Consider the following 11,345-nt stretch of genomic DNA (forward strand, 5'->3'; position numbering starts at 1 on the left):
AAACTGAGCATAACTCGGGTAGTGTGTCACTTTGAGGAAAAAACTAACTCCAAGACTCTAGTCGCAAATGTTTCATCCTCAGGAGCAGCGAATGTTTCATCCTCGGCATGCAGCCACGTGTTATCAGAAATGGCTACGCGTGTCAGTGCTGACACGCGAGTCATAGGTTCGCCATCACTGCATTAGACACTTGAAGAAGTCACAATGGAATTTTAAGACACAGACCTCTTAAGGTAGGGAAAGGGATGAGAGGTTAAAGGGTGGAATGTATAAACCTTAATGGAGACATTTACATATCCAACAGTATAAAACAGTAATGTATTAAGCAAATTCATAATCTATAATAGATAAATGATAAGAGCAATGTGACTTCTGGTGGATAGGGTCAAAACTCCTCAAAATGATATGGCTATTTGGAATGTTGTGTTCAGATGTGAGCACCTCATTTTACGAAGAATATTTCAACCCTGGTATAAGTCATTCTGCTTTACGTTTGTTGATTGATTCATTCCTCACTAACCCCTTTGCCAGCCTGGTCGTAGGCAGCCATCTTGTGAGGGTGTGTCCCTCAGCCCAGCTTGCTCCCTCTCCAATCCAGGACCCCTCAGGGGATGTTGGACTGCCAGACATGCCTCTCACAATCCTGGATCACTGGCTCCTAATCGCTCACCTGCCTGCCTGCCTGGTTTCCCCTAACTGCCCCCTGCTGCAGGCCTGATTGCCCCTCACTGCCTCTGTGTGCCAGCCTGATTGCCCCTAACTGCCCCCCCTGCCAGTCTTGTCTCTCCTAACTGCCCCCCCACCAGCCTAGTCGCCCCTCACTGCCCCCCCTGCCAGCCTAATCGCCCCCAACTGCACCTCCCCTGCTGGCCTGTTCGCCCCTAACTGCCCCCCCTGCCAGTCTGGTCGCCTATTGCCTCCCCTCCCGCTGGCCTGGTCACCCCCAACGTCCCCCCTCTGCTGCTCTGGTCGTGCCTCATGGACCCCCCGCCAGCCTGGTTGCCCCACACAGCCTGCTGTTCAGTCATTTGGTCATCCCTCACTAACCCCCCTGCCAGCCTGGTTGTCCCACACAGCCTGCTTGTTCAGTCATTTGTTCGTCCCTCACTAACTCCCCTTGCAGCCTGGTCGTAGGCAGCCATCTTGTGAGGGTGTGAGGGTTAATTTGCATATTACCTCTTTATTATATAGGGTATTTTGGGAAGCTACGTTTCAATGAAGAGTTCTCCCTAGAAATTATTTAAATAGGACACCCTCAGTGCATATGGAATAAAAATTGTATACTGATCTTATTGGAAATACTAGAGGCCCAGTGCACGAAATTCGTGCATGGGGTGGGGTTGTCCCTCAGCCCAGCCTGCACCCTTTCCAATCTAGGACCCCTCGAGGGATGTCCAACTGCCCGTTTAGGGATCGGGCCTAAACAGGCAGTCAGACATCGCTCTCACAATCCAGGACTGCTGGCTCCCAACTGCTCACCTGCCTGCCTTCCTGATTGCCCCTAACTCCTTCCACCTGCCAGCCTGATCACCCCCTAACCTCTCCCCTGCCAGCCTGATTGATGCCTAACTGCTCCGCTGCCAGCCTGTTTGCCCCCAACTGTCCTCCCCTTCAGGCCTAGTCACCCCTAACTGCCCTCACCTGCAGGCCTGGTCACCCATAACTGCCATCCCCTGCAGACATGGTCTCCCCCAACTGCCTTCCCCTGCAGGCCTGGTCCCTCCCCAAATGCTCTCCCCTGCAGGCCTGGTGCCTCCCAACTGCCCTCCCCTGCTGGCCATTTTGTGGTGACCATCTTGTGTCCACGTGGGGGCAGGATCTTTGACCACATGTGGGCAGCTATCTTGTGTGTTGGAGTGATGGTCAATCTGCATATTACTTTTTATTAGATAGGATAGAGGCCTGGTGCATGGGTGGGAGCCAGCTGGTTTGCCCTGAAGGGTGTCCCACATCAGGGTGGGGGTTTCCTTGGGGCATGGGGCGGCCTGAGCGAGGGGCCTGTGGTGGTTTGCAGGCCGGCCATGCCCCCTGGTAACCCAAGCAGAGGCCCTGGTATCTGGGATATATTTACCTTCTACAATTGAAACTTTGTAGCCTGGAGCGGAGCCAAGCCTCCTGCTCGCTCCTTGGCCACAGCCATTTCTGTTGGGATTAACGTATCTTCTATAATTGAAACTTTGTAGCTTTAACCCTTTGCACTCGCTTGCTTTTTTCTCGAGCTGCTACCAATGCTAACCGTGTTGAGTCACACTCGACATCCGAGTGCAAAAGGTTAAGCGGAGGCCTGGGCCAGCCAGGGCTGCAGAAGCTTTGCTTCCTCCGTTGTTGGAGGCAACACTTGCCTCCTGCTCTTTACAGCTCAGTGGCTGTCGCCATTTCTGTTTGGATTTGTTTACCTTCTATAATTGAAACTTTGTAGCCTTGAGTGGAGGCTTAGGCCAGCAACGGCAGGCGGAAAGCTTGGCTTCCTTTGTTACCGGGGAAACTTAAGCCTCCCTCCTGCTCTCTGTGGCTGTAGCCATCTTGATTGGGTTTATTTGCATATTTGCTCCTGATTGGCTGGTGGGCGTGGCTTGTGGGTATAGTGGAGTTGTGTCAATTTGCATATTACTCTTTTATTAGGTAGGATAGGAACTACATAAGGCATGCCTGTAATGCATTCTACTGACGCAGTTTTGCTTCATCATAGGACTTTCTAAGCCAATGTTTAGGCTCATTTTGGTTTCTTTCTATATGCTACCATTTGCTTTATGCTTTCCATCACTGGAACGGGACCAGGCTCAGAGCACATCTGACTCAGGCCAGCCTAGTGTGTGGGTTCTTAACTTTGTACAAGAATGATTTCACAACATGAGTCCAGATGATTTTGAGAACATGTTTATTAAAGGTGGTGATAGTGAAATAAAGGAAGGGATTATGAAAGAAGAGATAACAGGAGAAAGCAGAGGTGCTGCTCTGCCTTGGTTCTCTAGAAACATAGGAAAGAAGTGAGCCAAGGCAGGGCTGCTGTTCGCTCAGTGAAAAGTCAAAGGAAAGGGGGCCTCGGAGACAGGTTCAGGGGGTTAGCCTAGGATGCCAGCTGCTCCCCTGGTTGCAAGTCTCACCGAAACGCTTAGAGTTTAAGAGAAAAGGAAGTAAAATACACTCAAAAAAGGAGATACCAGTGGACTTGCTTCAAAGAGGATGCATACACTGTGTCCTTGGTCTTGAGGGCTTTTATCTGGAGGTCTCAGGGAAGGATCTCAATATTATATTTATTAGCTTTCCCAGGTGTGTCCTTTCAGGATCATGGTGTCTATTAAAATAAATTGACATTTACAAAGTAGGGGTGCCATTAGTCATCGCAGCTGGTCCTGATGTCAGCCATGGCATCACTTCATCTGGCTTTGCTGCTTCTCTGGGCCTGGATCTGAAAAACAACTGAGGCCTACATGATAGCTCTGGGGCTTATTGCTCAAGAGAGTGGTCAAGCGAGGACTTCTATGGGGTTCCTGTGAGGCTATCTCTGGCCTCCATTTCTCCTCTAAGGGGGCTCTAACACCACATGACTAGCAATATTCCAGGGGAGGAAAGGTCAGGGGAGGGTCCAAACCACATGACCAGAGATATAAAAGTCAGGGGGTCTAAACCTCAGGACGAGTGCGTAATACACGGGGGGAGGAACGGTCACCCTGGAAGCAAAGTTCTTGTTTTCTCAGTTTTGCCATTTGCCAGGCACTCAAGGGTTTCCACCCCGGTGACCTTGTGTATCTGGCTGTAAATTGCTCAACCAGTTTGTTCAGCTGTCTCTTTCCCCATCCCACGTGCCAAGAAATTTTCCTAGTTCTTACCATTCTGCCTCACTTCCAGAATTCATAAAAAACTTCTACCTCAGCATGGCTTCTTCCTGTTTTCAACTCTGTTGTGCATTTAGTATTCCCTCCCTGCATCTTTGTTTGTTGTTGTTATTTCAAGGGGAATGGAATGGGGACCTGAGGAAAGATAAATATGTCTCAGCATCCCCTTTGAGCCAAAAGCTTCAATTGTTTAAAAAAGAAGACGAATATTTTAAGATTGAGTGTTGGCAATTGGATACTTTTAATTGTCAAAAGGAATTAGCTGATAAAACAGAAGATGCTGCTAATCATTGGTTTCTCACACCAGGCGATTCTACCTTTAATTTGGGGAGGCCGTAATGGCCTCTAAAAGAAAATGACCAAACCAATCTGTCCTTCTTGATTTTCTAGAGATTTGCCTGCTGACCAAGGGACGCCGCACTGCCAGTGTTCGAGCTGACACATACTGTCGTCTTTATTCACTTTCTGTGGACAACTTCAATGAGGTCCTGGAGGAATATCCGATGATGAGAAGAGCCTTTGAGACGGTGGCCATTGACCGACTAGATCGGATAGGTACTCTCTTTGGCTTTGTCTTCTTTATGCACAATTCAGTTTTAATCTAGTGGGCTGATACATATTTGCAGTCATCAGTCCCAGATGCTAGTTCACAGATTGATTGTTCAATCGCATAGAAGTAGCAATTAGCTGTAGCCCTATTTCTCGAAAGATCTGAGGCTCTAACTTTCTCTTCTCAGTGTTCTAGGTTTACTTATTCATGTCTATTTTTACTAGCTACGCAATCCGATTTCCCCAGTGATGCCAATACAATTTGAATTTTCAGGTAAAAAGCAATGATAAAAACTCTACATAGCATTAAAATAGAATTTAAAATGCCAATGTCTGAGTCTACATTACAAACCAAAGTTACCACAAGGATTTTTTTAAGGTTCAACTTCACATTTTATCCTTATATTAAGAAATGAGAACTTGTGTTAAATAACTGTCTCAGTAGAAACTTCTGGAAATATTTGTAATGCAGACTCAAGCAGAAAAAAAGCCTTGCTAGAACTGTCCTACATAGATGCTTCACTTTGCAAATATCAATTTATTTTAGTCTTCTCTGCTCTGAAATAAAAATGTATAAATTAGCCTCATTAGTTACACTAGTTCAAAGAGTTGAATACTTGCCATAGTCAAGTTACATTAGATTGGCTTGCAGTTAACTTCCCAAGATCTGCTGGGACACTGTGACATCAGAAGTATGCATTCATTTACACACCCAGATACTCCTCCCCATCCTACCATGCTCTGCCCCTTTTCTCTGCTTAACTCTACTAGTCTTCCTCTCTCAGTTTAGACACCCCACCCCCTGATAGGCTGAGTACCCAGGTATGTTCTCCCATATCCCTGGGAAGTTCCTCCAACATAGCACTGCTTTTAGTGTTGTAATTGCACTAGAGATGCTAAGCTTTGTAACTGCAGAGATCATGTCTAATTCACTATTACATCCACAGTACCTGGTGCACAGTGAATTTTATTGACAAGAGGTAGGGTGGGTTGAAGGAATCAATGAACTCAAAGGAGATGGGGTTGGGATCACTTGAAAGTAAGCAAAGAGGTATTGCAACTGCTTCACTCTTATTAAGGTAAGGACTTGTGATTGATGTATGGATATGTGAGCTTTTCTACTGCATTTCACACCTTTCCTTCCACCAATGCTAATAGGATAACAGACTGCATAAGGATCTGAAATTAGGTCAGGAGAAAAAAGATAGCATTTGGATATTACCATTAGACTTAACACATATCTTAGAGACTCACAATGACAGCGTAGAGATTTAACAGGGCATAGTGCCCATCAAAGAAGTGAGTACTCCTCAAAGCATCTTTACTTAATTTGAAAATAACTTCCCTCATTGTGGTGCATGAATGTTCATGTAGAACTAGAGACTAATTTCTGAGCATAGAAATTCTTTTCCTAAACCAGCTCCACATCTTTAATGAAAGCATTAAAATTAGGTTATTTCAATAGGAAATATCTCTTTATCTGATACAGCTTCATTCTCCTCTAATTTATTGCAGTTTATGTTTATAAAAGAGGTTTGCATGACATGGTTCGTAATTAATAGTATAGGCAATGAAATTGCTAGTAAGCACCAAACATTTGCATTTTTATTTATTTATTTATTTATTATTTATTATTATTATTTTTAACACTGTCTAAGTCTGTATAACGGCTTGTCTCATAGAGGAGAGCACCGGAATAGGTTAGACTTTGTTGCTATAGCAAGCTCAAATTGTGTCAGACAGTGTCGATTATCTGCCACAGAGTGTTGCTTGCAATAACATTTGCATTTTTAATTCTTACAAAATTCTAACAGTACAATAAAAGTCATAGTATTTTTCCACAAGGTCACAGATGTTAGATTATGAAATGTCGCAAAGAAATGCAATCCTTCTCAATTGTCATCATTTCTTATAAATGTATATTATAATTAGTTAAGGAAATATGCTAAATTTGTATTTACATTTATTCCTAACCTAGAGGTGTTTGTTCTTTGGGAAGTTAGGGCAATTCTGAAAGGAGAGATAGGTAGCTATCCATTCTGTCAGTCATTTAAAATGATTGCAACCTGAAACTAATAGGATGTGTATGTCAGTTGTACATCAATAAGATCAAAAATAAAATGAAATAAAAATGATTGTTTTTCTCAGCATCGAGTAAATTTTAGCATATATTTTCATTCAAAAATATTTCTTGTCCCTTTAGATATCATACTTCATTAAGTGATTTGGCAAACTGATTCCCTTTTTAGTTACCATGTTCACCTGGGTATGAATGATGTCATGGAAAGTCACCGATTTCCCCCCCTTTCATCAGCCTACTCCTGGTGCTCGTGGTTATTCTGCCACAGAATGTCTGCTAACTGCAGAGCCCTGGGGAGACCGCGGCAGGAAGGAGGGGTGATGGTTATGGTGACTGAGTTCTGGAGTGAGCTGAGAGCCCACCACACTCTAGACCAGGCGTCCTCAAACTACGGCCCGCAGGCCACATGCGGGTGTTTTTGCCGTTTCGTTTTTTTACTTCAATATAAGATATGTGCAGTGTGCATAGGAATTTGTTCATAGTGTTTTTTTTTAAACTATAGTCCGGCCCTCGAACGGTCTGAGGGACAGTGAACTGGCCCCCTGTTTAAAAAGTTTGGGGACCCCTGCTAGACCCTCACAGCCTTTCAGAAGAGGAAGATTGTGACGTGGTCCTCAATGAGGGCTGTGCAGAAATCCCCCTGGGAAATTAGCTGTTACGGTGTCCAAACCTGGACCCCAAGTCTGCTCATCCCGATTTAAGTGGTAGAGTACAGATGGAACTCCGTGTGTTTTAAAGCCCCAGAGATGAGATTGATATGCAGGTAGGGTAGAGAATCACTGGTCGAAAACACTGGTCGAAAACAACGTCCTTCGCTTCTCGAACGTGCATGGGGGGAGCTCAGTAAAATGCCGCTTCGGGCTGAGCAGTGGGTGAGGCCCAGGGACTGGGGTCCAGCATTCCCGTGAGACAGGTGTGTCTGGTTAGCTGAGGATGACACATCCATGTCACATTTGCTGTTTTCCCTTCCCAGCCCTGTTACTCAAGAGCCCCATTTTCTCGGGCATTGTCCTCACCCTCCCTCTGCCTCAAAGAGTGAGGTGAATAAAATAGACCTACCCACGGCCTCTTGCAGGGGAGGGTGTCTGTCACTAGTAGGCGATCCACTGTCCTTTCTCGAAAAAGAAGTGATCAACTCAAATCTTGATTCCAGGCCCCTCCTGGCCCAAATGCCCTTTCTTCCCGGCTCTGCCCCGGAGCCCTCCTGTACACCCGCTCCATTTCTTCTGTAAGATGGCTTTTGCCACGTTACAGTTTTTTCAACTTGACCTGGATGGGAGGTGGGATTTTTCCAGAATGATGCAGGAAGCGCCCAGGGCAGGACCCCGCTTCTGTTTGTGCAGGTGAGTACTGGGCTTCGGAGCTCCCCACCCCGCAGGGCGCACTGACGGACTTGCTTTCAGGAGCCACTGCCCCCGGAGTTGCCGCCTGTCGTGGGTAGGCGTTCTAAGCGCTTATTTTTCTTTCGCTGACAGGCAAGAAAAATTCAATTCTTCTGCAAAAGTTCCAGAAGGATCTTAACACTGGTGTTTTCAACAACCAGGAGAACGAGATCCTGAAGCAGATCGTGAAACACGACCGGGAGATGGTGCAGGCCATCGCTCCGATCAGTTACCCGCAGATGCCGGCCCTGAACGCCGCCTCCGCTGCCACGCCCACCTCCCGCCTGCGGACCCAGTCGCCGCCCGTGTACACCGCCGCCAGCCGGTCCCCTAGCAACCTGCACTCCCCCAGCCCCAGCACGCAGACCCCGCAGCCCTCGGCCATCCTCTCGCCCTGCTCCTACACCACGGCCGTCTGCAGCCCTCCGGTCCAGAGCCCGCTGGCCGCCCGAACTTTCCACTACGCCTCCCCGACGGCGTCCCAGCTGTCCCTGGTGCACCAGCCGCCGCCGCCCCCCGCGCCGCAGCCCCCGCCGCCGCCGCCGCCGCAGCCCCCGCAGCAGCCCCCGCAGCCTCAGAAGCCCAGCGGCAGCTCCACGCCCAAAGCCGACGTGCACAAGAGCACGCAGGCCCTGCACAACGCCAGCCTGACCCGGGAGGTCAGGCCCCTCTCCGCCTCGCAGCCCTCGCTGCCCCACGAGGTGTCCACCCCGATTTCCAGACCGCACCCCACTGTGGGCGAGTCCCTGGCCTCCATCCCTCAGCCCGCGCCAGCCGTCCCCGGCGGGAGCCTGCAGGCGGGGGGCAGGGGCACTGTCCCCCAGAGGGTGACCCTGTTCCGACAGATGTCGTCGGGAGCCATCCCCCCCACCCGAGGAGTCCCGCCCGCACCCCCTCCGCCGGCGGCCCCTCTTCAGAAAGAGCCTTCCTCCGTCTTAAAAACAGACCCAGAGGCCGAAAAGCCACGGTTTTCTTCGAATTTATGATCCCTGCCGATTGTCACACAGACTCGACTAAACCGAGAACATTCTCAGATCTTATTTTATTCTATCTCCTGACACATCCCTATAGCCTATTATGAAGAGATATTTTAGACAGCTCTGGCCTACACGCAAAATGTAAAATATATATATATATATAATAAATATATATACATATACTATTAAATATATATATATCTAAAATCCCAAGAGAAATTCAAAGACTTGTTTAGCATTCAGTGTTATATATGTCTTCCTTGCTTTAAATCATTAAAAAAAGATTTAAAATGTTGTTGTAAGATTATTTATTTTTAACCTGCTTTTCCTGAATTCCTTTGATATATGTATTTCTCTATTTTAGGAAGAGTTCTCGGATTCGATGCAAACAAAACCCTGATTTTAAAAGGCAGCTCAAATGAGCTACTGAATGGCACCAATCAACACCTCCTTCATTAGCTGTGTCTCTGCATCTAAGTCGTGAATCATTCGTTATGGAGGGTGAAATAGCAAATCCCGTTTTATAGATCTAAATTGTCATTTGGTGCTTTCCATTTTGACTTAGGTTAAAGAACAGTTGTATATGCTTGGCCACAGTAGGAGACTAGCAGCCAGTGTTAGGAGTATCTCTAACCTCAAACATGTTCATTGTTCATTCAGAAAGCGAGGGGATATTTCTCTTCCTGTGTTATTGGACTTTTACCAAGACTCAATCCATGTTAGTTGTAAATAATCTTTTCAGCCCAAATAAAAAATAGCTATTCTGTGCTGAATGAAGGTCAAAGTCATCACTTAAGAATTTAGTTTTATTGTTTCACTTCAAAATCTAGAGTTTTAAATTTTACAAAACCTAATTGTGACAATTATTCAATACTGTAATGCAATGGCTTGCAACCTACAATGTTATTTTAACCTGCAATGTTTTATGCAAAATTGTATGCTCGATTCTACAAATCGCTTGTATTACACCAAGAACCATCACTTTTCTTCCTTCTTGCCATAATCAAGCATTGGAAAATACCCCTGCATGCTTTTTTTTTTTTTTTTTTTTTGGGGGGGGGGGGGAATAGGTTAAAAGCAGTCATTGTAGGGAAAGGCTTACAGCATTTCTCGTTTCTGGAAAAATTTTATTAATTGCCTATCTTAAAATTCCTATAAGTTTGACTCGGATGGAACTCTATCTTAAGACTAGAAGTGAGGTTTTCACTTTCTTTTAATATGATTACTATTATTGTTATTATTTAAATAATGACTTGTAAATCACAGCTTGATTTGGAGTTGCCCGTGTGTCCTGTCTTCACTGTAGTTGGTAGTTTACTGTCGTGTTGATTTAAAGAAAGAAATGCTCATAGCAGCATCATGTCTGTTGGGAACACACGCTTCGCTCTATGTATATTGTAACTGAGTGGTTAGGAAATCTTAAAGGTATATGGTGTTAACATGGGCCTTGGACAGGAAGTGTGTTGTTTTAAAAGTGCTGAGAAAAGTTTAGACATGGTGATGGCAAGCAGGGTGGGACTGAATGTGAGCATTGTTTGTGTATTTGTCTGTTTCCTTAACTCTTTCAATGATCCGGGAGCATCTTCTCCCTCTGAAGGGAGTCCCTTAGTAATGATTTGTGCCTAATGCATCCCAGGAACGTGGCGGGTGACTGGAACACCACTGGAGGATCCCTGGTTACCAACTTCTGTAAATAACCCAACTTGAGAGAATGGCCTAGAGTGGAGGTCTTCAGTATTGTTGACGCTGGTGACACTTTGAAGAACTTAAGCAAGATCCCACATTAAATGGGGAGGGCCCCCAGATAGACTTGAAGACAGAAAACAAAACAAAAGCAAAAACTCTAAAATGGATCCATGCTGCCTGTTATGCCTTTTGTGGGAAAAATATCTATAATACCAATATGAGTCATTGTGTTTTATTTCTGACAGATCCCAGCTTGTGTGGATCAACAGTGCTAGTCAATGTAATGTTATCGGTACCATGCTGATAACATAACAGGATGGCGTGTCAGGAATGGTGTAAGTAAGGGGTTGTTCAGTCTACCTAGATCCTATGGGAAAACTGCAAGACCATTTACATATCAGTACAAAACTCCTTTATTTTATTAAAAGATGGAGAGTTAACGTCAATTTATTAAGATCATGTATTGATCCTTTAAATTATTAAAGGTTTACATTTGATAGGACAAATGGGTTTGGTAGTGAAATATTTTTATACAATAGATACATTTTTGGCTTTTTATTTCGAGGACTATTGGGAAATGTGAGCAGGGTTGAATTGTATGTTCTTTCAGTGCAACCAGAACATTTTTATTCTCTTTGTAACAGAATGGACAAAAAGCTAAGGCTTGTATGTTAAACTAACAGTGGTGCAGGGTGAATTATTTACATCTATGTATGAATCTATATACTTAGGTGAAGAAAAAAAAATGACTCACATTCCTGTAACGTAAAAGCCAATTGCTAGTTGACAAGTGACCTCTTTTCTCTGTACCTAGGTAAGCCCATGAGTATGGAGT

At 45.4% G+C, this 11,345-nt stretch overlaps 1 protein-coding gene and 1 non-coding gene across 2 annotated transcripts in view; one reads left to right on the forward strand and one right to left on the reverse strand.

Moving 5' to 3' along the window:
* Nucleotides 1-8,953, forward strand: part of HCN1 (hyperpolarization activated cyclic nucleotide gated potassium channel 1) — a 308,732-nt gene extending 299,779 nt beyond the window's left edge. The window contains exons 7-8 of the mRNA XM_054715271.1: nt 4,227-4,391; nt 7,941-8,953. Of these exons, the coding sequence (XP_054571246.1) occupies nt 4,227-4,391; nt 7,941-8,833 (1,058 nt within the window). The 3' untranslated portion in view covers nt 8,834-8,953. The remainder of the gene's footprint in view (nt 1-4,226; nt 4,392-7,940) is intronic.
* Nucleotides 6,034-6,157, reverse strand: LOC114235215 (small nucleolar RNA SNORA28). Its single transcript, XR_003621390.2, has one exon. It is a non-coding gene; the product is annotated as a small nucleolar RNA SNORA28 (small nucleolar RNA).
* Nucleotides 8,954-11,345: the final 2,392 nt, after the last annotated feature.

The sequence above is a fragment of the Eptesicus fuscus genome, chromosome 4, assembly GCF_027574615.1.
Source record: "Eptesicus fuscus isolate TK198812 chromosome 4, DD_ASM_mEF_20220401, whole genome shotgun sequence".
NCBI lineage: Eukaryota > Metazoa > Chordata > Mammalia > Chiroptera > Vespertilionidae > Eptesicus > Eptesicus fuscus.